The sequence below is a fragment of the Pleurodeles waltl genome, chromosome 12 (genome assembly GCF_031143425.1).
Source record: "Pleurodeles waltl isolate 20211129_DDA chromosome 12, aPleWal1.hap1.20221129, whole genome shotgun sequence".
Classification (NCBI taxonomy): domain Eukaryota; kingdom Metazoa; phylum Chordata; class Amphibia; order Caudata; family Salamandridae; genus Pleurodeles; species Pleurodeles waltl.
This window is the reverse complement of record NC_090451.1, coordinates 352344099-352371273: the sequence shown is the minus strand read 5'-3', so window position 1 is coordinate 352371273 and position 27175 is coordinate 352344099. Positions and strand designations below refer to the sequence as shown.

General features: G+C 43.7%; 2 protein-coding genes across 4 annotated transcripts in view; one reads left to right on the top strand and one right to left on the bottom strand.

Moving 5' to 3' along the window:
* Nucleotides 1-23720, top strand: part of LOC138267532 (E3 ubiquitin-protein ligase RNF182-like) — a 56683-nt gene extending 32963 nt beyond the window's left edge. Inside the window, exon 2 of the mRNA XM_069216545.1 lies at nt 21106-23720. Within this exon, the coding sequence (XP_069072646.1) occupies nt 21124-21846 (723 nt within the window). The 5' untranslated portion in view covers nt 21106-21123 and the 3' untranslated portion in view covers nt 21847-23720. The remainder of the gene's footprint in view (nt 1-21105) is intronic.
* CEP89 (centrosomal protein 89) overlaps nt 1-27175 on the bottom strand; it is a 1116496-nt gene that overhangs the window by 187401 nt on the left and 901920 nt on the right. The window lies entirely within an intron of this gene.

Genomic DNA, 27175 nt, shown 5'->3' with positions numbered 1-27175 from the left:
AATCATGTCTATTGACATTGTGCAAAGGTAACCAGTAATGCCTAAGATTCGGAGGAGAGAACAGGTATATGGGTAGTAAGGAGAGACACTGATCATTAATGGCACAAAGCACTTTGTAAAAGATTTTAAACTGAATTCTCATTGCACCTAGTAGCCAGTGAAGGTCACATAATACCGGTGTAATGTGTCCTCTGTGGTTAATTCTGGAGATCACTCTAATTGCAACATTTGAATGGTTCTGCACCTTTCTCGAAATACTTCGGGAGATCCCAAGAGAAAGCATTCAGTCCTAGAAATGGTTAGCAGCTATGTCATTTTGTTCTTTTGTGGGTGATCAAATAAAGAAAATCTTATGACCAGATATGAGATGGATTATTTCAGTGTGGCCATCATTTACAAACCCATTGCTAGGGACTAGTAGAAAATGACTCTGAGATTTTTTTTTTTACTGTCTTACCTGTTGTAGATTGCCCATCTAAAGTAGAGGATCAAATATGAGCAATAACTTGAATTAATTTAAAAAATATGTTCCCATCAATCATCCAGGACAAGAAGATGGAAAGGGGTCACGACCTTGGGGAGGAAAGAGGCTCAAGTTCTGAGGACTACCTTATTAGGATATATTGTGAGATACGGCGGTTTTGATGATAAAGCCTGCATCTCACTTACTCTCCTGGCAGATGTGGTGGAGGGAGTGTCGACGTCGGGCCCGGCACCGGAGGAGGTCAACTGTGAGAAACCGGTCCGGATCTGCTATCGAATCCCGGGGTCCCCAACAGCTCAGAGGCTGAAGCCGCTGACATTGAATCCAATGGGGCTCTTGCTGACCCAGCAGGCCCGAAGACCCAGGTTCCCGGAAAGGGGGGATGTTCCCAAGACGCCTCGTCGGCCGAGGCGAAATCGAAGTCTGCTTGGACGACTTCTTTTTGTGCCTCTTACCTGAATGCCCCGAAGACCTCGAATGCGAGGAAGATGACTTGGGGCTCCTGGAGCGGTGCCGCGACCACCTCCTAGTGCGGACCGTGATCTCCTCAGAGTCAATCTAACCGAAGACAGCTGCCGGGCTGCTAGAAGCTTGAGAGATCGCCCTCTCAAGGCCTTCTGAGCCACGGCCTGACAGTTGGAGCACATCTTCGAATCGTGGTCATTCTCAAGGCACCAGAGACACACCTGGTGTGGATCCGTAACCAACATGGTGCGATGACATGCACCACATGGTTTAAATCCAGTCTTTCTCGAAGACATTACTCAGACAATCAAAAAATCTTCGACAAAAATGTCAAAAAAAGGGTAGCTCTTTCGGGATCTGCGCGGAAGGAAAAGAACTGATGTATGCACGCCGGGGTGGTGCCTATATAGAAGGGCGTGATGTCATAGACGGCTCCAACGACGCCATGCGGAGCCGCACGACGTACGCGAATCCGCTCGACCCCACCCGATGGCGCATGCAGGGTACTGCTCAGCAGAAAAATTCTGGATTAGAAATTGACGCTAGGGAATTCTAAGGTAAGGAATCTGCAGCTAGATGTCTCTATCAGATAAAAACATCTATAAAGTACACTACTAACACTGTTTCTAATGCTGTGGTGCACAATGCAGAGTCTGACAGTTTTCACGTCTGATAGAAAAGACCAATTGGAAGGAAGAGTGATACATTAGGAGTGTTCTGAAAGAAGGGATTTGATCCATGAGGCACTGGCTCCTCTAATTCCTACATCTGAAAATATAGATTAAAGGATATGATTGATGGTGGTCACCACAGCCAGAAAGTCCCAATGAAGCAAGACACATTTTGTGTAGTTACAAGAGGAGGTCATCAAGAGTCAGCATATTACCTTACTTCAAGCCTAATTCCTACTAGATAGTGATCCAGAAAAACAGTGGCTTCTGACAAGACTGTACTCATTAGTGCTCCGAAATTAAAAGGAAAACGAAAATATTCCAGTGAAAAATACCTTAAGGGGATTAAACAATGGTTTCTTCAAAAGTGGACCCACAATGACTTTCTTTAACCCTGTGAGGACAACTTTATTCTAACTGTTAGGTTGTTGCATTTTGACTTTAAAGCACATTGAGGGAATGTTATGAATGTGTTTATAAACCAAAACTGGAATTTTATCATTAGAGGAGCACCATGGATTATAGTAGGCAAACACAAAGTATATGTTCTTTATTTGCCTGATGAATATTATCCAAATAAGGGACTCAAGTTAACCCATTATGGGTGAATTATCCACCCAGAGAAAGGGCGGGGAAGTAATTTTGAGGGTAATGGAGAGGAATTTCAACACACAATTTTGGTATCATTTCAAGAAAAAAAAAAGATACCAAAGGCATAACAGCTAAGACTCTTTAAAAGTAGGTATGACAGTGGGCATGGCCAGCAAGATGGTCCATCAGATGCTTTAAGCCTGAGCTCGCTGCTCCAAGTTAAAATCCTTAATAATCCTGCCACCGGTGGAAAAACAAATGCACCTATTGATCCACTGAGGTGCCACAACCAACCCCCAGCCACGTTAGAAGTCAAGATTCTGGAGAACTGAAAATGGAGATCGGAGACAGGAGCTGCCAAAGGCCCCACTGGGGAACAAGTGACCTTGGGGAAAATACTGTAAGCCCCCCCCCCGTTGCTCGGAGGTATAGCACCAGAGAGGGAGCAGGGGTGTCTGACAGCAAGGCAGAGAGGCTGAAGGAGCCAGGCAGCGACAAACAACGCGCCACTCAGAGGCCGGTGAGCTGTACCTATGAAGGCTGGTGGGTGGCGGCTACACAGAAGGCTGTGCCGGATACGCCCTGGGAGCAGGCCAGACTGAGACTGGCGATGGGAGCGGGACACATGGAGGGCCCACAAAGAGAGCTACGGGAGCACACGACTCGGGAGCATAAGCTGCAGGAAGTTGAGTCCTACTGCTCTTCCCAGACAAAAAAAGGAGCGGGGTCTGGTGCGGGAATCAGCAGCGGTCCCTCCTGCACGGCAGAATAAAGTGCCTTCCCCAACAGCCTGCAGTACGGCCCACAAACAGACGGAGTGGAAGGCATTTGCAAGACCTTTCGATGGGGCACCAAGTAAGCGCATCATTCTTTTTCCTTGCCTCGCCATCCCCTGCTGCTCTTGCTCCCTGCCAGCAATCGTTCTGACAGATGGTACAAGGCAAACAGAGGGCAGACATTGAGGATTTGAGACCTTGGTACTGGATAAGAGTGGGAGCATGCCTGGGCGCAGACGCTGAAAGGTGAAAGAGGCTTACACCATGTTGCAGACACTGGAGGGACTAGGCCCCACAGTCCAACAAGGAGAGTCTTGGGCAAGGCCTATAGGATTGCTCGTAGAACTAATATCACGGCAGGAATCATTGAAGCGGCCCACACTGGATCAAAGCAGGTTGTGAGGTGCAGAAAACAAATACTAGCCCTCCAGCTCAAGGACCACGCATGAAGCCGGCCCGAATAGCAGTAACTGTCTGTCAGCCTTGCTATATAGATGCCACATGTACCAGACTTTGCCAGCTACATACTACAAGATAGGGAAGGAAAATGCATTGAAGGGCATCAGAGCAATACGATCACCTACTCTGTACAACCACAAGGCCAGCTACAGCGGGTCACAAGACAAGCAGGGGCCACGGACACGGGACCAGAGGAAGAACCCTCGAGAGCAGCCCTGATGGAAGCCATACAGGGCAGCCGTGAAGACCTGGAAGGTAAAATAGACACTATGATGCTAGAGGTGGGATTGCTGCATGCAGATCTCCGAAAAGTATTGGGAAGAGTGACAGACAATGAAGTACCTATCAGCACCATGGGCAAGGAGATAACTGCCTTCAAGGAACAAGTCACAAAGCTAACGGAGGCAACAAAGACACTGGAAAACAGAGCAGAAGACGCAGAGGGTCGTTGCACCTCATGGGGTTTCCAGACAGAGCAGAGGGGAGCTCAGCTCAGACTTTCCTGCAGAATTGAATTACAGATATATTGAAATCCAAGTGCCTGTCCCTGATGTTTGTGGTGGAGAGGGCCCCCAGAGCACTGACAATGCTCCCTCCGGCGGGTGAAGCAAGGAGGCCACTGATTGTGCGCATCTTCAACTACCGTGACAGGGACTGTAAGGGCGGCCAGAGTAGCGGACCCCTAAGGTTCGAGAACCAAATTATAACAATTTACCCTGATTACACACAAAAAGTACAGGCTCTGAGGAAATCGTACGCAGAAGTTAAGCAAAAACTCAGATCAATGGAGCTTCCATCCATTCATGCTACTTTTCCCAGTGAGACTCAGATTGGTGGCACAGGGAAAAAACAACTTTTTCGACACACCGGAGGAGGTATGGACCTGGTTGGAACGCTGGGACGAAGTATCTCTTGGGTCTCGGGGCATGCTAGGTGACGACCTGAAACGGAGAGGGGGCGTCAGAGAGTAACCAATTGGAGTCTATCCCAGAGAGACTCAACCGGGAAAACCACAGTGACTTCCTGGATAGAGGTGCAGGATGACGGGATGATAGCCGAGGTACAAATGGAGGAAGGAGATGGAACGCTGGCATACGGTAGCAAAGAAGAAGAGGAAACAGTGTCTCCTACTCCAGGACTTACAGCCCAAGAGAACGATAGCCGATTACTTGCTAAAATACTGACGCTCCAGCAGACTATGGCAACTGCAACAAACAAGCGCAGGAGGGGTCACCTCATGTGTAAGATAAAGGGGACGGGGAAGACAAGCTGAGAAAACCTCATGAGCGGCAAAGGAGACTGCACAGAGAACTCATGTCACATGGATGACACCGTGAATGAGCCACAGTATTGAGGGCTAGGTTAGGGCAGCTGAGGTGAAACCTGGTGTGACCTCACCCACTGCATTCGCCAGGGCTCAGGGTAGCACCGGCACTACTGCCTCTGCACATTGTGGGGACTAGAGTATAAGACAGAACATAAACACACTATAAACTGGGGGAGGGTGGGTTGACTTGGATATATAGACTATCCAGGATGGTGGGCAACCTTGACAGTTATAGTTTCAGTTATTGTATGGTGGCCCAGGTTGGGAAGGAAAGGGATTGGTTGATTACACTTGTTTGATATATATTTACTATTTGGTACAGTATGCATCTTGCTGATATGAAAAGCATGGGCTGATGGCAATGGGAGAAAGACCAACAAGCTCCACTTGCTGGAACAGACACTCCTGAAAGGGCGACCGAGACACCCAAACCCACATCATGACACAAAACTATAAGACTGTGACGTGAATGTCAGAGGACTGGGTAATCCTGTGAAATGATATAGGGTATACTCTTATCTGCGACGCTCAGGGGTGGGTATTGCATGCTTCCAGGAAACGAACCTCACTAAAAGCAAAGCTGAAAAGCTATGGAAGAAATGGAGGGGAAAACTGTATGCGTCCACCTTCTCCTCCTATGCCAGAGGGGTGGTGGTGTGGGTGAGACCGGGAATCCCCTTTAAAATCATCTACACAGAGGCTGACACACAAGGGAGATACATACTGCTACAGGGAAAGCTAGATGACAGATGTAACCATCCTCAACACATCCGCACCTAACACAGACGATGTGGCTTTTTGTGCCAAGCTGCACACACTGATGGATAGATTGCTCTGGGTCGGTGACTTCAATTGTGTGATAGACCCAAACATGGACAAGTAGCCCCCGCGACCCACGAGCAAAGCAAGAATGGTCCACTCCCTGGCTAACACCAATGTCAAACCTGGGGTGTGAGGATATAAGGCAGGAGAGACACCCTCAAGAGAAGGAATTTGCCTGCTACTTCGCTATACAGGGAGTGCAGAATTATTAGGCAAGTTGTATTTTTGAGGATTAATTTTATTATTGAACAACAACCATGTTCTCAATGAACCCAAAAAACTCATTAATATGAAAGCTGAATATTTTTGGAAGTAGTTTTTAGTTTGTTTTTAGTTTTAGCTATGTTAGGGGGATATCTGTGTGTGCAGGTGACTATTACTGTGCATAATTATTAGGCAACTTAACAAAAAAAAATATATACCCATTTCAATTATTTATTATTACCAGTGAAACCAATATAACATCTCAACATTCACAAATATACATTTCTGACATTCAAAAACAAAACAAAAACAAATCAGTGACCAATATAGCCACCTTTCTTTGCAAGGACACTCAAAAGCCTGCCATCCATGGATTCTGTCAGTGTTTTGATCTGTTCACCATCAACATTGCGTGCAGCAGCAACCACAGACTCCCAGACACTGTTCAGAGAGGTGTACTGTTTTCCCTCCTTGTAAATCTCACATTTGATGATGGACCACAGGTTCTCAATGGGGTTCAGATCAGGTGAACAAGGAGGCCATGTCATTAGATTTCCTTCTTTTATACCCTTTCTTGCCAGCCACGCTGTGGAGTACTTGGACGCGTGTGATGGAGCATTGTCCTGCATGAAAATCATGTTTTTCTTGAAGGATGCAGACTTCTTCCTGTACCACTGCTTGAAGAAGGTGTCTTCCAGGAACTGGCAGTAGGACTGGGAGTTGAGCTTGACTCCATCCTCAACCCGAAAAGGCCCCACAAGCTCATCTTTGATGATACCAGCCCAAACCAGTACTCCACCTCCACCTTGCTGGCGTCTGAGTCGGACTGGAGCTCTCTGCCCTTTACCAATCCAGCCACGGGCCCATCCATCTGGCCCATCAAGACTCACTCTCATTTCATCAGTCCATAAAACCTTAGAAAAATTAGTCTTGAGATATTTCTTGGCCCAGTCTTGACGTTTCAGCTTGTGTGTCTTGTTCAGTGGTGGTCGTCTTTCAGCCTTTCTTACCTTGGCCATGTCTCTGAGTATTGCACACCTTGTGCTTTTGGGCACTCCAGTGATGTTGCAGCTCTGAAATATGGCCAAACTGGTGGCAAGTGGCATCGTGGCAGCTGCACGCTTGACTTTTCTCAGTTCATGGGCAGTTATTTTGCGCCTTGGTTTTTCCACACGCTTCTTGCGACCCTGTTGACTATTTTGAATGAAACGCTTGATTGTTCGATGATCACGCTTCAGAAGCTTTGCAATTTTAAGAGTGCTGCATCCCTCTGCAAGATCTCTCACTATTTTTGACTTTTCTGAGCCTGTCAAGTCCTTCTTTTGACCCATTTTGCCAAAGGAAAGGAAGTTGCCTAATAATTATGCACACCTGATATAGGGTGTTGATGTCATTAGACCACACCCCTTCTCATTACAGAGATGCACATCACCTAATATGCTTAATTGGTAGTAGGCTTTCGAGCCTATACAGCTTGGAGTAAGACAACATGCATAAAGAGGATGATGTGGTCAAAATACTCATTTGCCTAATAATTCTGCACTCCCTGTATATGACACTTATAGTAGGCTCAACAGAGCACTAGGCACTGCAAATCTGAGGGCAGAAATACAGAAAGTGAGCTACATGGGTAGATATCTCTCAGACCACTCCCCGTTATTACTGAAGTGGAACAGACAAAGGGACAACTCCGTAAGGGAGGTAATGGCGCATGCACACAGAGGCATTGACAGATATATCATTCTGTAAAACGCTGAGTGAAAGGATTACAAATTATTTGGAAGAAAATTAGGGAATGGCGACTAGTAGCAGTACAGAATGGGAAGCCCTAGAAGCTCTCCTCAGTGGGGAAATGTATAAGCAGTGTCCACAGAGTATGCAGGCGACTGCAATCGGAGTTGGAGACCCGGAAAGTAAACTAATGGAGTTGCGGAGGAGGGGAGATGGATAGGGAGGGCCAAGTGGTGGATATTAAGAAGCGACTGGAAGATATATGGGATAGGCTGGGGAAATTCACAAAACGTGACTACAGACAATGGCTGCATAGGCAGGACGACAAGCCACGCAAAATGCTGGCCTGACTACTTGAAAGGGAAAAAAAAAAGCCCCTATAATGGCGCTGAGCCGCCCTTACAGGATGGACGCTACTACGCAAAAATGAATCAATGACACTACGGACACACCTGAAGATGTTATACACAGGAGGAGAAGAGGCAGATGTAGCAGTGATAACCGCATATCTCGAGAGTGCAGGGCTGCCTGACTTGCCACCACATGTGAGAGAACAGATAGAGGTGGAAATTACGCTTGAGTAAGTTAGGGAGGCCATAAAGAAGCTACATAGGAGTAAGACGCCAGGGAGTGATGGATTCCTGGTGGAATTCTATCAGACTTTTTCAGTACAGTCGGCAGGCCACCTTACTTGAGATATACAGGGAAATCAAGGAACAAGGATTATTACCTCATGCCCTAAAAGAGGGTATGATATGTATGGTCCCCAAGCCAGGGGGCAATGACATTAAAGTGTTATGCAAAATCTCAGCAGATAGACTAACAATAGTTGTGGGATTGCTGGTACAGGAGGACCAGTGCAGATTTATGCCAAAGCAGAGCACAGCTGATGATTTGTAAAGACTGGCACATGTAATGCACTTGGTGAGGGATAGTGCTCAGGGGCTAGCATTGGTGTCAATAGACATAACAAAGGCATTTGACATGGTGGAATGGATCTACCTACACATTGTATTGCTATGCATGGGGTTCGGCCCAAATTTTAGATGATGGGCATAAGTCCTCAAAAATCACCTAGGGCAAGAGTACGCAGTGGAGGGATAGTGTCAGAAGATTGGGGAGTACGGAGAGGCACAAGGCAGGGTTGCCTACTCTCGTCCTTACTGTTAGCCTTGGCTATTGAGTCATTTGCAGCACAACTTCAGAGACATATGGGAGAAGAGGGGATAAGAATGGGAGAAACCACACATCTCATATCGTTGTATGCCGATGATATGCTATTTTATTTACACCACCCACATCACTGTCTCACAACTGCTACAACACCTGGATAAGTTTGGAGAGGTGGCGGGCCTTCAAATCAACAGAAAGAAATTGCTGTTGAATCTATTGGGGGTACTGGAGGAGATGCAGGAGGGGGAGCTACCCCCACTCAGCGGGGAGAGGACCACGTTCCAATATCTTGGCATCATGGTGGGACTTAGCCCTGAGGACCAGAGATGATACTGCATTGCCCCTCTTTTGACTGGGCTTAACAGGTTTTGGAACACACTGATGCTCTCCACTATAGGACTGGTAGCGGTGGCAAAAATGGTGTTCCTCGCTAGGGGTCTTTATACCCTTCAAAACATAAAGCATGCTGCCATGTGAATTGTTCCACACTGAACAGCCTTCTGACGTCCCTGGTCTGGGCGGGAAAAAGGAGCCGGGTAGCATTAATCCAACTCAAGAGAGAGAGGTCTTCCAGGCCTGTAATTGTATTATTATGAAACCAAATTGCAATATGTCCTACAGTGGAAATCTGAGGCGGATAGCGCAGAGAAAAGACTCTTTAGGGGCACACATGGTACGCACATGTTACTAGAACTTCTTGTGTGCAGAAAAAAGGCACCTCCAGACATACGGTGGGCCACAGAGTTGTGGGAGGGGACGATCCCCAGGGTGTTTAAAAGGCCACCGTTCGCCAGGGAAATGGACATTTGGACACTGATCCTGTTCCGACATGCAGATAAGATCATGTCCATGGCAAGATGGAGCGAGCGGAGATGCCTAACGTTAGGTGACCTATACCCAGGAGACACATTCCTGACATTTACAGAGGCGAGGGAAAGATTTAATGTGGGAGGACAATTCTTACAATACGCTAAGCTGAGGGATACAACACACAAGATTTGGACTGACTTCCCCAGTGCTCCGGTAGTCACAACAATGCTACAGCTGGTATTGAAAGCAGGCGAGACCGGACACATATTCACCCAGATATACAGGACAATACAAGCAGACAGAAAGCTGACAGCGCCAATGGCTGGATGGGCCTAGGAAGGGGAATTAGTTACACAATTCGCTGATACGAAATGGAACACTTCATGTGAACTGGAGAAAAGGGTATCTTGCAACACAAGAAATAAGTTGGCACACTTTAATTTCCTACATCACACCTGCCTAATCCTGATCAAACTCCATAGGATGTACTAACAGAGGGGCGAGGTGCCCAACATGGAACACAGATGGGGGCTCCATTCCTGCATATGGCCCGGCAGTGCAACAGTACTGGCTAAGGGTAGCACAGAAAATGAGAGCTCTAACAACACTTACATTTGGAGCATACCTGCAGGCATGTTTGCTGGGCATGATTCCACGCCCTAAGGGTGGGAAGATGCACTGGAAACTCTTGAAATTGGGGCGGACCCAGGAAAAACCGGTGGCGGCCACAGAGTGGCTAGGGACATGAACACCATCCACAACGTTATGGCGTAGAGATGTCTCAAAATGGAGTAATACAGAGGAAAGACATATGAAAAACTCTTGAAGGGATGACAAAATGGGAGAAGATCTGGAAGTGTCAGAAGACCTGATGGTACAAGGGCCAAGATGGGGGGGGAGAGAACAAGCACCACACAATACACAAACCTGTCCGTTAACATAGAGCAGCACATGAGCAACTCACAACCAGAAGTGAACAGTCCAATCACACCATGATAGATGCAGGGGGCACTGACGACACGGGGATAATGAAAGAATTCAGTAATACTGCTACACTCTGAACTGGGAGCACTGGGGGGGATAGTATCCATGCAGAGAAACAAGAATCGCACATTAGTGATCCATCGAAGGTATATGCAAGGTGATTATAAACCTGTACCAGCTGAGGGTGGGAGGGGAGGGGGCGAACTGTTATTGTTGATCATTTACTACATAATTGGAGATCACCAAGGGTGGTCAAATGATTGAATGTACAAGGTTTGGCTACATAAATACGTTATGCCCAGTTATGGGTGCTGAATAAACACCTAATAAACAGAATATAGAAAAAAGGAGGTATGAAACTCTTTAGTAGTTTTGAAAATTATAATTTGCAGGTTCAGGATTTCAATTCCCCTAGGGGAAAAATCTTCCCATTCAGCATTTGCAATATTTTGTTTTTATAGAGATTTAAAATAACAAGCCTTTTTTGGTAGAGAACCTTGAAGTGTCAGACTGGATCTGTAAACTGTTGCACAGCAATACCCTCCAGCGTCAGCAAGTGGCGTTGTTCGAAGTCTTGATATCTCGTGCCGCTCCATATCATGCTGACATCACATTGGTTCTCATATATATATATATATATATATATATATATATATATATATATATACACACACACATATATATACACACACACATACACATACACATACACATAAATATATATATATATAAATATATAGATATACACATATATTTTCTTTCAAACAGGGCGTGCTCACAATTGGGCTCCGAGCGGCCATTGAGGGGTGGTGCGGTAGTAACCGGCAGAGCGCTCCGTTTTAAATTTCATTAACGATAAAAGCAACCATAAAGCCGCACGCTCAGGAAATCATAAGTAGAGAGTATTTATTTCATACACAACGCGTTTCGGCTGACAAGCAGCCTTGATCACATGTATAATTTTAACCAATACACACAGCATTAAATACCCAACGAACATAGTCATAGAAACAGGACTGAGTTTGTTACCTTTCATATAAATACCAATATAAATTAAGGAGCTGATTGAGTAGGAAATAAATATATATATATATATATATATGTATATTCATGTATAAATATCCATCTCATTAATAGTAACTTAATCAACTGTATTGATGCAAGACACTTATATTCCAATAAATAATAAAAAAATATCAATGTATATAAATAAATATAAATATAAATATAGTTCATATATATACATACAGTACAAGGATATTGCTGAGATTAATAAATAAATTAATTTTTCTTCAATGTGATTAAAGCCAATATCAGAGTTTCTAAGTGTCTTTCCCTCCTGCAAGAGATGATAAAATTCAAATAACATATATATCTCTGTTATTTCAAAAGAATTATTCCCTTCTTCAAATCAGAATCCCCCAATTATCAAATGTATCATCTCTTGCAGGAGGGAAAGACACTTAGAAACTCTGATATTGGCTTTAATCATATTGAAGAAAAATGTATTTATTTAATCCATCTAGCGATCATTTCATTTTGCACTGCTTTTTACTCCAGAAAAAATTATAAAAAGTTGTACATCTTGTCAGAATTCCCTGGTTATCTCTAGGTAAAAGCTGAGAGTCGTTTTAGGAAGGAGGTGGTGCATAAAATGATCACAAACTGACTGACTGTCCTATATGAAATGATGCCAAACAATGCCAACAGCTGACGCTGGAGGGTATTGCTGTGCAAATGTTTCCAGATCCAGTCTGATGCCTGGAGGTATTCAAAGGGTGAGGAATCTGCAGTTAGAAGTCTCTATCAGAAACTGAATGTTCCAAAATAAATCAAACATTTGTGTGCAAGAGAGCATTGTCTGGCTTTGGCCTTTTTAGGGTCGAGCGCGCAAGCGCTCTGGCCCCTGTTGTAATCTCTCTGTGGGCTTTAAACCACGACCATCACTTTCATTGGTTCATTGGCTTGCCTTTTAAAATTCGCTTGATTTCATTAGTGAAACGCAAGCATACGTCATGCTTTTTCCGGTGTTTAGCCCTCCTCCACAGCGCCAGTAAACTACTGAAAACATACGAGGCACTATGTTTTCAGTCTGGTTTATGGACTACTTTATCTTTTTATTTTCCATGCAGTGGGATCGTGCTGTGTTTTACATAGCGTGATCTTGCTAATTGTTTTTCTTTAAATTCATGTGGCAAGAAAAGTCAGGGTAGGAGTTTACAATGCTAATAGCTCTAACTCGAGCAAATGCGAGACTCCTTGCATTGCAAATGCTTGCTTATCATGGTATTTAAGTGTATTTCAGTGGTGGGCGACTAATGACTTATTTAACAAGGAATCAAGAAATAAGAACTTTTGTCGGACTATTATTCAAGTATTAGAACATAGCTTGGCATTCAGATTTAAGCGCAGGCTCAATATGTATATTTCTAAAGTGTGGAAACCGCTTGTGAACGTGCTTGCAGCACCTTTTTAAAATAATTGCTATTCCACTGGTGTCTACCTAGAATTGGCAATGGACAAAACCGTAAGCATATGCACCGTCCAAAAACTACAAGGTACTGAATGGTCTATGATTCCAGCTGGTAATTAAGATTCAGTGAGGTTCACCTAAAGTCTATTGCATGCACAACTCATAAGAAAATGCAGCTTATAGAAAACCAGCATATGCTTAAGGATCTTTAGCTCCACAGGTAACATGACTCCACTTTCATCCACAGGCGTCAAAGATGGAACCAGGGAAGGAAGCTACAGCTTCTAAAGACTCCCAGGTAATCAAGGGACTGAGGATCTATAAAGCAATTAAGATTCTACAGGTTTCGCCTACCATAGACAAAGGTGAAAGTCAAATTAAGACCCAGCTTCCAAAACCTATCTAGTCCTTAAGTGTCTATTGGATCTACCAAGAAGTAATCAAAGTGCAATCCACGGGTAGAAACCACTTTCAGAAACTACAAGAAAGTTGAATTGTTTTTCTAAACGAACCGTTTAAATAGCATTTAACTAGGATCTAAAGCTTGTGGTAAATAAGCAAAGAATTAAGATAACGACCATGTCTTGCCTTTGTTGGGACCCTACTATCTGCTAACAATCAGAAGTGATGTGTTACTGCATATTTAGACCTCGTGGAATGTTTGAATGCAGGCTTTGCTATAAAAGCAAGTAGTTTACACTTTTTCTGGTTTCTTTCATTTTATATTCCACAGTTAGTCCTTTTACTCCTTCTATAATTTTTTCCATTTAATATTATGCAAATGATATATCATGCACCAACATTCATTTGTGAGCTTTTAAGAACATTGGTATAGTGTATGTATGCGCAAAAAAAGGCAGTGAATAATGCATCTAGTCAATGTTATGTTATATTATGTTATGTTATGTAACATATAAAGCGCATGGCTACCCAAAGGCTTCCCAGCGCTAAAGGACAGACCCCTGACTAGGAATGAGAGACGGACAGTTCTATAACAGCCAGGTTTTAAGTGCCTTTCGAAAATTAAATTTGTGACTAAAGTCGGAGCCTGAGGGGTAGGGAGTTCCACAGTTTAGCTCCCAGATAAGCCATTGTGGCACCGTCCCATCTGGCTTTTTTGACTCTGGGTAGGGTGGCCAATGCCACCGACGCCGACCTAAGGACTGTGGTAGGCTTATAGAAGGATGCCAGGGACAAAGTCAAAACAGTTCACAGCATACAGTGGCATTGCCACTTAGATGAAGATATGTTTCTGCTGATTCACAATCGAAGACACACATTCATTGCAGTTGACCACCGTGGGATGAATACCTTTGCCCTTCATAGTCATACTACAAAATAAAAGGTAAAAAGACATAAAACAGTTGTTCATGCAGTCTAATGTAGAAGTGTTACATACAAATGTGGGCAAATGAAATGACCTACAGATTCCGTTGGATGACCATCAGTGCATGGTACACAGTTCAAGACTTGTTCCAAGCAGTGGCGGCCGGCAGCTTTGGGAGGGGGGCGGGCGGGGCACACACAGTCACTCACTCACACACACACACACACACACACACACACACACACACACACACACACACACTCACACACACACAGATTCATTCACACACAGACACGCATGCACGCACGCTCATCCATGAACAACACTCATTCTATTCAAACATGCACGCATGCACCAAACATTCATTTTACAAGATCACACACATTCATTCTTTCACACACGCACGCACATCCATTAACAACACTCATTCCATTCAAACATGCACGCACCAAACATTCATTTTACAAGATCACACACATTCATTCTTTCACACACACACACGCACGCACGCACATCCATTAACAACACTCATAACACTCAAACATGCACGTGCGCACCAAACATTCAATGTAAAACATAACACACATACATACACACACTTACCTTTAGCCTCCAGGTCCCAGGAGGGTTGGGACCTGAGGTCAGCCAATAAGGGAAGGCAGCAGTCCCAGCCTCGACAAGGCACCTTTGCTGCGCTGAGGAGGTCACGCCCATAGGAGCTGTGATCTCCTCAGCCCAGCAAAGTTCAGCTCAGGCAGCCAGGAGTCTGCGCAAATCGCGCATGTCTGCTCCTGGCTGCCTGACTTGAACATGAAGAGTGTCTGTCAGGCTGACCTTTGTTCAGCCTGACAGACACTCTTCATGGGGTGGGGGGCGTGGCCCCTCCACCCTAAAGGACGGGCGCGACTGGTTCCAAGGGCAAAATAAAGCATTTTAACGGTACCAAAATAATTATGGCCTCAAATGTCTGTATTATGCCTCCAAATAAGAGCTTAATGACAAACAAGTAGGACACCCATAGGGTATTAGCTAGCTAGTTCTGACCAAATGCTAATAGAGTTTTTGCTACTTGAAAAAAAGACTTCACAGGAGATAGTTCAGGAAGAATGCTTTCCTGGATCTAATCAGCTCTGTGCAAGATGATTTAATTTAAATACACGTGATGTCCTAAATACAAATGTCAGAGTGAAATATTGGAAAAATGCTCTGAGCTTATAAACATGGCCTCAATTTAGGTAAAGTTTTAATAAAAACATGAAGGAAATATTTTCCAAAATTAACGTGAGCTTCGCATGCAGAAACCGGAACAGAGTATGGCCAAGAAATTCAGCCCACCCTCGACAGTCAAAACTTAAAATGATTTAACCTGTTTCTACTTGATACCATATGCATTTTTAAGATGATCTGTGTTTCTAAATATGAATGTTAAACGTATTCTGAATTGAAGATTGATATTCTGCCCACTTTTATGAGCTGAACATATAACCATATTCTGAACTTCAGTATTAGTTTACAGATGAAATACCATGCAAATATATTTAACAGCAACTTGAGCTTACCAACAAGAATCACCTTTTAAGCCATTTTAAAAAGTAATTAATTCATTACTTACAAATGTTAAGTGATATGGGAGTAGTCTTTCACCTTTTTATCTTAACTTTGTCGGTGTTATCTCAAGTATGAAGTGCTTCCTTGCAGTGTTGCTCCATGGGGGCTGGCCTTTGTGATTTAATCTAACCAGTACGAAAGTGATCTTGGTAGTTCACTGCTGTGGATTTTACTTGTGGAGGGGTACTGCAGGGAGAGGGAGGTCTTAGTACTTGAGCAGGGTGCATTAAACCTTCTCCGGGACGTGATTTCGGCTCAGGTGAATTATGTTCAGGGTCGGACAGGACAATGGGATCGGGGTCTTCCTCCATTATGAAGGCTGAGGCGAATTCAGTTCAGGGACAGACAGAATAGTGGGATCAATGTCCTCCTCTATTGTTGGGCTGGCGCCAATACTGCAGGAGCCAGCATGGATCATGGTTCTGGGTGTGGAATCTTTTCCGAAGTCAAAGCTGAACCTTAAGAAGGTGCAGGAGGCACAGACGATGCCAAGAACAAACTCATTCCTGGGAGCCTGGCTGGAGGCCTGTACGGATCCATGGAACACAAAGGCATGCTAGAAAGAACCAGCAGGATGCAGAAGATTCAAAGTATGCCCTCCTTAAATTCCTCAATCAGTTGTGGCACTGCTGATGTCCACGGGAACTTGGGGTACAGTGGAATCAGCCCCTTCATCAGGGACTTGGAGCGAAACCGAGGTGCACCTTGATGTCAAGGCTTCTTGTGCTTCTTTTTTGACTTAAACGTTTTGTTCTTCTTTTTTGACTTGGACTTACCCAAAGACTTGGTTGGAGATGACAACCTGTCACTGTAACAAGCTGGGTCCTCTACTTCAAATGGGAGTGGCTCATTAACACCTTCGTGCAGTCTTCAGTGACCTAGACCTTGGTGTTGCGTTACTGGATAGTCTCTAGGTGCATCAGAGCACACTACCTTCACAAATCAGAGTCACAGCCTTAACCCAAACACCAGAGGCACACCTCAAGAGGATCTGTTTGTGACACTCTTTACAAGGCTTGAACCTTATAGTTTTAGGAGAGGACATTTCACACTGGAAAAAAATGGCAGAGTAAACTCAACTGACAAAAAAAAAGGTTGTGTGCTAGCCCCGGATCCATGTATTACTGCGAGGAAAGAAACAAACTGATGTCAGTGATGCTTATAAGCAGCTTCAGCTGGTACTCTGAGAGCGGAGCCACATGACGCTTGCACTGAAGCTCCAGGGCTACGCAGAAAAATCTTGCTGGTGGAAATAGGAGGAGTGAATGTTTCCTGGGGGAGTGGCCCATGCAGATGCGTTCACCATTATTTGCTTTGCCTTTCCCTCCCTACCATGTATTTAGCATCAAACAATCCAAGCTTGAATAATGACATTTTCAGAAAGATGAAGGGCCACTATTATCCCACCAAAATATCATAGCCAGAATATTGACTATTGTGAAGGTCTGTATATATTGGCAAGTATAGATTTACTACTCTTAATTCTACACACATATACCTTCACAACACACATCCTTAAATTATGGGGCTGTGGAATTAAGAATAGCAAATATTTACTTACCTACATATATATTCTCTCACAATACTGTGGTTGTGGTTATTCTGGCAACAATATTTTTGTAAGGCACCATTTTTGACTATGATATTGTAACATACAACCTTTTATTGGAGCAGTGTTGAAAGATGGATTCTGCATGAAATTTTATTTTCCATATTTAGAAACAGACATCTATGAAATTTCCCCAAAACACCTTTGATTTTCTGAGACACTGACATTCTGCAGAAATATGGCTGTTCACCAAGGAAAGTATGACACTTTTTACTTGGAATACACTTGGGGCTTCTGTGGATAGGGTTAGGAGCTGAAAATGTCCACAGGTCGTGGTAGAGTGCCTCCCTTCTTTGTGACTCCAACCCACACAACTAGACAAATTATCAACCTACCGTCCGAGTCATTCCAAGCTCAGATGTAATATTTGGTATTGATCTTTACTATGCCACCAAGTCCAGTACCATGCCAACTTTTGATGCCCGGAGACCACAATGCACTTTATAGCAGACTCTGCCAGGAGCCACCATTAGGGTACGATACGATAAAGCACTTTGCAGCAGCAACTTTTTCGGTAGATGATATGTTGAATAGGTTTTACTCGTGATGGTTTCTATCTTAGGTTATGCGTCCCTTTGACAATTTACCCAAACATATTGTTGTGAAATAGTTTTTGGAAAAGCTATTGATTTACCTACTAGAAGTGCGGAAGAACAGTTGTTACAGAAAACGGATAAATGAAAAGCAAGTATGTGCACCAGCACCAATGAGGCCTGAATAGGAATAGTTCATTTTTGTTCAGGGCCATCACTGTATTGTGTGAGGAAGAAAAAACATAGCTCAAAATACTAATTAGTAATACATGAAGATCAGAATCTACAACTGTGCTGCTTACTATGAAAAAACATTTATGGCGCTCCTGGGGAAATAACTAAATCAGCACCCACAGAAACATGTACATACTGATCTGATAATATGGTATGAGGTTGATAATTTGCTGCAATCAATGCTTAATTGAAAAAGAAATGAAAAGGCCAAACGTGTATTTTTTTTTTTTTTTTTTAATAGAAACCTACCACCAGTGCAGCTGAATACCACAGTTGCCTATCCTGGTCCTCCCACCTCATCCTCCTTTCTTCCACCTTCCTAAACTTCCTGCCTCTTTATCTCAATCTGGAAGGTTTTTTCATCCGTGCTTTTCCCCTTTGTCACTGTTTTCCATCTCTCACGTCCTCATCTTTTCACCCTCCTCCTTTTGCTCAAAGTTTAATGATGAAAAAAAGTGTCTTGGCTCCCAAAAACTGAGTGCCGCTACCGGCACAAAGTAAGCACTGCATTTGAGGTTTTATATTAAATTTTAATTTTCACACCAATAAAATAACAAAATAGGGGCACCTTATATTTTCAAAGTGATCTCTGCACAGGACATAGCAATAAAGCTGTAAATTCTTCAGTAGTTTATGGTATTTGACAGAGTTATGATCTAACTTCTGTCTGAGGAAGAGGTGGTTTTAAACCCCACAATCATTCACCTGAGCTTATCACTGCTAAGTCTGAACAAAGATGTATATTACCTTCTTTACCTACTACCAACATTTGCTGTACATTTCCCACCATCAAAATATATGTAAATCAACGCCCTGTTAAAGGTTTGATTCAGTGCCACCGCTGGGTGGGAAACTGAAAGGAGAACTTCAAAATTTTCATGGAGGGCGTGAGGAAAGGGTTTAAACCCTGTGGAGTGGAAAAAGTAAAATGTGCAAACAGATATTCCTTCACAATTTACTCGTACACGTTTTCCACTATTGGAAAATCTGCATGGATAATTTTGCAAGATACGAGTACTCCTGGAAATCAACAAAAAACACAGATTTCCTCAATGTACTTCATCACTACAACGAGGTGAATTAGTTGCAGGTGAACAAGAGCAAAACCAAGATTGTTGTTTTGACAAGTATCCCCCTAAAAAACGAGTTCAGTGGCGGCTGGGAACCTTACAAATAACTACAGCATCATCTTACAACGACCTTGGAGTCTGGTTCTCAGAAAGGGCCAAGCTGGCCATACACTTAAGTCACCTTAGAACCAAGTCCACCAGTGTCACCAACTCACTGAAGTGTTTGAGAAACCCCCTATCTAGTTCAACTGCTAAGCCCATGCGGACAGCCTTAAAAACAAAACTGATCCCAGCTCTCAACTATGGCCTCTTGGCTTATCCAGGTGCCCGTGATATATTTCTAATAAACTCCCAGATAAAGACACATAAGAAAGAAATGCTCGCTCCTTGCCAAGCCAAAACAGCAAGGCTGAGGTTGGAGCTGGGTCTCGGGAGCCCAGATCTCGCATGCCAGGGGGATGTAATAAAGTAGTACCTCATGGTCCGACAAGCAGAGGAGACAACCCTTAAATACCACCTAAAGACAGTCTTTGAAGAGGCGGATTCTCAATTGCAAATATGGCTAGCAGAGGCAATCAAAAGTTTGAAGGTCAAGGCAGGCAGCCTGTATATCCAAGAAATACCACTCTCAGCATGGAAAAGAGCTGTGAATAAGCAGGTGACAAGATCCTCATTTGAGCAGGACATTGAAAGTCTTTGTGCCAGCGCTGTGACGAGACATTGGATGTATCCCATTCCCTGGTGAAGGCACAGTCTTATTTCTATCACCCACTCTCAGACCAGGCTCGCAGCAAAATCCTCTAGATGAGGCTTATCGTTTTACCAATCTTGAACTTCAACCCGGCCTGGGCCTGCCACGAGCAGTCAATTTCATGAACACTCTGCAACTACCACAGGGAATCCTGGCTTCATCTGCTGTGGTGCGACACTAAACTGGCTGAGGAATGATGTTGCCTGCTTCATCCACTGTTTCTGTAAGGCATCAGGCACTGCAGGGAGGCTGCAGATTTGTGCTTCTCCGCAAACTCTCAAAGTTCCCTAGCCAGGCTGGGTATGAACTTTATAAAACTTTTACTTTCCAAAGTCGCCACAGGATGATACTAGTTATAGCAGCCAGCTTGTAGGAAAGCTGTCAGTTTTTTCGATTTTATGGTTAGTAAGCTCAGTCCAGATAGATGATGTGACTTCTTGCTCTGTAGGCAGCCAGCCCCTCAGTAGCTAGTCTCCAGGATTGTCTGGGCGATCTCAATTTGTGGGGCTGGGGCTTTGTCCTGATGTGTTCATTGGCTAAATATCTGCTCCAGGTCAATTAAGGTCTTTTTAATTATCTTGCACTTTGCTTTTTATTTCTCTTCAATTTCAGTTTTGGTTGCCGCCTTCTAGGCTTCATTGGTGCTAAATCTATCCGAATCAATTTTCATACTGTTTTTAAATGTTCTAATTTATTACTGGTTTTATTAATTATGTGCTGGTTGAACTAACTGTTTTTTTATGTGTAAATGTTATGTACTGTTTTATACATATAATGATTTTAATGAATAGAACATGAATAAATATGGTTAATCTGCAGATTTCTAGGAAGGCGAGAGTAATTAATGGCAATTCCCAAATGCTACTCAAAATAGAAGAGATTGTGTAATAAATTAACTAGAATTTAGCACAAAAGATCCAATTTTGCAATATTATGCATTGTCAGTAAAATGTGTGTTCTGTCAATTTCAAGTAAAATACACTTCAAACTCTTCTTTTAACAGTGTGTCTAGGAATTAAAAATGAGTTGCCCTCAAACTGAAGGAGAAGAAAAGCTGGCCAGCGATGACTTGGAATGCAAAATCTGTTATCAGAGATTCAACACACACAGTCGTAAACCAAAGGTGCTGGACTGCCTTCACAGAGTATGTGTTCGATGCCTTACAAAAATTAATCACATTGGAGATGACACCGCTTGCATCAACTGCCCATTCTGCCGCCATGAGACAAAGCTCCAAGAGGACCAGGTGGCGGGACTCCCAGATGACACGGTTGTTATTTCAAAACTCATTTTGAAAGACAAAACTACCTGGAATCCTGACAATGAGGTAGTTTTGACACCAAAGAATTTATCATCTTCCAGTCCTTCCCGTGGCTCCTCAAACTGCCTGGTAATAACAATCATGGAAGTGCAAAGAGATTCTACCAGGACTTCAAGTCAAAACACAATGTCTGATTACTACACCGACCACAGCCTTGACTCTGCATCTGTTAATTCTCATAGTCAAACAGATCACGACCTTTTATCCAAACTTTGCACTCATGTCCCCAGGATACTTGTATGGCTGCTTGGGTTTTTCTACTTTGGCTCGCTCCCTCTTGGAATCTATTTATTGGTGATTCAGAAGGTGACAATGGGAATCATATGTGTCAGCTTAGTTCCATCCAGTTTAACTGTGTGTCTTGTCTATGGATTTTGTCAATGTCTCTGCCAGGGGATTTGCGATTGCTCGCCGAGGACCTGATAGGTTCCCCCAGTTCTGCATTTAAAGGAGTCTAGCACTGTGGGCTTTCAGTATTTTGGACAGTTACTGTGTCCCTACCATAACAAGAAAGTGGCAAATACACATTCCATTTTTGCACTGGGCACAGCTTTTGCATAGAAACAAATGGTTAGCAAAGGTATTGCACCACACAGACTTAATTTCAAGCTATTAACTTCGAAATGTATCAGGGTACGTTTATAACGCATTACGTTTGACACACTGCGTTCAATGTGTTTTTGAGCACGGAAATGTACATGTGTGGTCTAAAACACGTGATTCAACATTTTACTACAAACCGGTTTCGAAACAAATAGTTTCGATTTTGAAGCACAATGAATATAGTGCATTCCAACAAACAAACAGCAGAAAGGAACAAGAAGCAGAATAATGCCACTTTGTAAGAATGTTCATATTGGTTAAAATCATACCAGGAAGACGCACAACACACACAAGTAAGACATATTGGCAGGCCTGTAAAATAAACCCTGAAACAAACATTGCTGATGTAACCACTACTCGAAAAACGCAATTATTTTCTCATCTAAAGAGAACGAGCAAACTGCACACACAAAGTGGACACAACACAAGTGCTCGTAGGTTCTTCTTAAATCATGGCTAATACACATACTTTCCCTATGGGAAATATTCATCTAAACGTTACACCAAAAATACATTCACGGTCTTTAAATGGAGGGGAAATGCTGGCGACTACCACCATGGAGAGGGGCAGCACTAGACAGTGAAACAGGACAACATTCCGGACTTCACCAAGGCTGCCATCTGGTGAGTGGTGTGGCATGAAGGAGCATCAGGAGGGAGAAAGAGGGTAAGAAGAACATAGCTAGGTTCATGCTGTACAGAAATACCACACACATACATCACCATGGCCGCAATCTGGTGGGTGGTGCGCCATGGAGGAGCATTAGAAGGAAGAAAGAGTAGAACATAGTTAGGTTTACGCTATACAAATAGCACACACATCCAGAGCATCTCCAAGGCTGCCATCTGGCACTTGGCATGCCACTGAGTAGCCACTGTGGAGCATCTGGGAGAAGGCAGGGAAGGGAGTGATGGAGTGAGTGCGCTCTGAAAACCAAGACATGTACTGATATATAACACTAAACAAATAAGGACATTAAAAATTATATAAGTAACACAAAAAAAATAGTTAAATGCAGCAGAAAACTACACACTAGCCAATCAAAAATAAGGGTAAACAAGCTATGCACCGGGGAAGTTATAAAGTTACAGTAGTAAGGAAGCCAACCAATAAAAAACACGCAACTGAGATTGTCAAGAAAGCCATCTAAGTTAGGAGCCAGGTTTGCCTCTGTGAAGTAGTCAACTCAAAGCTGTCTCCAACAACTGGACTGCAGCAGTGTATTTGCAAATTAATTTACCAGTCCAACAATACAGTAGCAATTCGCTTTTCAGCTCGAAAATGCACTTAACAATTCAGGATATTCTCGCTTCGAATTCAAGAGAGAAAATAAAGAAAAACAGCACTGCCTGTGGTGGAGATGGTGGTTAAAGCTATGAAGCGCGACATTTGCAAAGAAAGTTGATTATCCGAATTTCCTCCTCGCATAGCTTTCCGTTTACTAAGAAGACCACACAATCAGTGCACATTGTACGTGGAAGTCTAAACCATGCAATGCCTTTACCGACCATGCAGCCTTTACCACACTGGTAAGTACCAGTAAGATAAAATATTTGCACATTTACCATGCAGGTTATTAGTTTTTCTTTGTTATCAAAAACAATTATTGTGGGATTTAAAAGAAAGTTTTAAGTGCAGGTAACGGTAAATGGAGGTAAAGGTAATTTTAAAGTTTATGGGTGGGTAGTGGTAAAGTGAGATGAGGGTAATTTTGGGATTAAGGTGTGGGTGGTGGTAAAGGCAGTTAGGGTGAATTTAGTATTTGGGGAGGACCGTGGTAAATGGAGGTAAGGTAAAATGTAGGTTTTTACGGTTTGGTAGGGGATAAGAAAACAAGTTACTTACTTGTAACTACAGTTATCCAGTATTGGTATCTTTCACAAATTCACATGCTTGAATCATCCCCGTCGAAGTGGGAGTCCCACGGTACATGAAAATCAATAAACACCCCAAAAAAAATTCCATAGGGTATAATGCTAATCTAATGACTCATATAGCCTATCTCTGTCCTTTTGTTAAAGGAACCAAACTTGGCTCCTGGCCAATCAGGCACCAGCACCCTCTAGGCACCAGCACCCTCTAGAATACTCTCCAGAGAGGCTCTTTCCCTCAGATTTTCTAGCACAAGAGTGAGGACTATGACCTGAGAAGGAAATGCGAGCCTCTAAGGGGAGCAGGGTGGATCGCATGTGAATTTATGAAAGATACTATACTGGATAACTGTAGTTACAGGTAAGTAACTTGTTTTCTTATCCACTATTAGATTTTTCATAAATTCACATGCTTGAATCCGAATAGCCAGCTGTACTCCTAATAAACGTAATGCCCACCGTGGATGGCGGGTGCGAGAACTGCAATCCTTTAAAACATAGTACCAAATAACATACCTATAAATCTTGCTCTATGAGCATAAAACAAACATATCCAACAAAATTGCAAAGCAATTATAGACTATTGCATTTATAATTAGGTCTACACATTAAAGGAAAGATCTCACCTTAATGAAATAGATGACGTAGGACCGTCTGTCCAATGAGGGAATCAGTTCTTTGTGACGATTCCAAACAGTAATACTGCACAAAAGAGTGTGTAGTCTTCCATGTTGCAGCCTGACATATCTTATACAAAGTAATCCCTTGAAACAAAGCAGGCGATGAGGAGACTGCTCTTGTGGAGTGCGCTCTCGGGCACTTAGTCAATGGTTTTCCCGCTTTGGTGTGGCAAAACTGAATGGTGGATGCAATCCACCGGGCTATGGCAGCCTTAGTGACTCCTGTCCCTTGTGCGTATGAGACTAGCAGCTGATCTGTCTTCCGAAGCTGCTTAGTACACTGAAGGTAAAATTTCAAGCATCTCTTGATGTCTAATGAGTGCAGAGTCTTTTCTGCGATTCTTGACAGATTCGGGAAAAAAGTTCTTTACATTACTGGCTCATTCAGGTGAAAGGATGAGGGCACCTTAATGAATGTACCTCAGGTTAGTCCTAAGAAGAACAAAGTCGTCTGAAAAGATAAGGTAGGGTTCCTTAATGGTAAAGGCCTGTATATCGCTGACTCTTCTCGTGGATGTAAGAGCAAGTAGAGTTGCCACCTTCCATGTGATGTATTTCAGCTCCGCTCTGTGAATAGGTTTGAACATGACTTTCATTAGCTGAAACAGGACTATATTTAGATGCCACTACGGCGGAGGCGGACGCACTGGAGGAAAAGTGCGAAACAGGCCCTTCATGAACTGTTTGATAATTCTGGATGAGCCAAGTGAGGGTATACCCGCTGAGCGTCTATAAGAAGCTATAGCTGCCAAATGGATCTTAACAGATGTGTGACATAGCCCAGCCTTTGAAAGGGTGAGAAGGTATGAGAGAATTAGCTCCGGCTCAGTCTTTTAACAGATGGAAATTGTTCTGCAGGCACCAGACACAAAATCTCTTCCATTTGAGACTGTACGTCCTATTTGTACTGTCCGCTCGTGCCTGGACAAAATCAGTTTGCATTCCTCATTGATGTTCATACCCTGGAACTCGTGGACCTCAGGAGCCATGCGTGCAATTGCAGAGATGCTGGAGCCGGATGAAGAATCTGACCTTGACTCTTCGTGAGAAGGTCGTGCTTGCAGGGAAGACGTATGGGATTGGTCACCGACAGGAGCAGGAGCTCCGTGTACCAATACTGTCTGGGCCACTTGGGCGCTATGAGTACGATCTTGCAACCCTCCGACTTCATCTTCCTCAGCAGCCTGGGAATTAATGGGAAGGGGGGGAAAGCGTATGCAAAGATCCCGGACCATCTCATCGAAAGAACATTCCCCCACGACCCCAGGAGTGGGTATCGACTGGCGTAGAATTGGCATTTGGCGTTCTGATTGGTGGCAAATAAATCCACGGTCAGCAGTCCCCAGCATAGAAAGATACTGTCCAGTTCCTTCTGGTCGAGTTCCCATTCGTGGCAGTTGTAGTCCGTCCTGCAGAGAGAGTCCGCCAGGACGTTGTTGACACCTGGCAGGTGCTCCACTCTCAGGCAAATGTTGTGCAGTGTGAGCCAGTCCCAGAGAGCTTGAGCTTCTCTTGAGAGGGAAAGAAATCTTGTTCCACCCTGCTTGTTGATATAGAACATGCTTGTTGTGTTGTCTGTACAGACCAACACAGACAAACGTGCAATCTGTGGAAGGAATGCCTTGAGCATGAGAAAAATTGCTTTTATCTCCAACAGATTTATGTGCATTCTTCTTTGCGCATCCGACCATCTCCCTTCAATGCGCATGCCCTGTAGAGGACCTCCCCAACCCTCCAATGAAGCTTCCGTTGAGATAATGAAGTCTTTCATTGGAGTGAAAAAGGTCAATCCTTGAGAAAGATGGTTGGTTTGAGACCACCATCGCAATGTCTCTACTATCCTCGGTGTAACATTTATTGAATCCTCAAAGGATCCTTGGGATTGGGTCCACTGCAGCTGTAACTCCTCTTGCAAAGGTCTCATTTTCAACCTTGCCAGGTGGACTAGGATGATGGATGAGATCATCATGCCTAGGAGCAACTTGAACACTCATACTGAAACTGACCTTCTTCTTGAGATTCTGACAGCCATGTTGGTTAGTTTCTGCTGCCGTGCCTGTGTGAGGTACGCTTTGCTCTTGATGGTCTCGAGGTCGGCACCCAAAAAGACTATCCTGCGTGTGGGAAGAGTGACTGATTTCTGGAAATTTACCATTAGACCTAAACTGTGAAATAGTTCTAGGCAGACGTTGGTAGCCTTGGACGCTAGCTGCGATGTAGGAGCTTTTATCAGCCAGTCCTCCAGGTATGGAAAGACCTGAAAACCCCTGTTGCGGAGAAACCTACTACTGGGGCAAGACATTTCATGAAAATATGGGGAGCTGACTTCAAGCCGAATGGGAGGACCTTGAATTGTTAATGGGTACTGGCCACAGTGAAGCTGAGATATTTGTGATGCTTTACATGTATCGGTATGTGGAAATAAGCATCCTTGTGATCCATTGTTGTCATGTAATCTCCAGGGTTCAAAAGGTGCAGGATATCAGACAGTGTGATCATACGAAAGGATTGCTTCCTTAGAAACTTGTTCAACTTCCTGAGGTCTAGGATTGGCCTCCATTCCCCTGACCTCTTCCTTATTAGAAAGAACCGGGAAT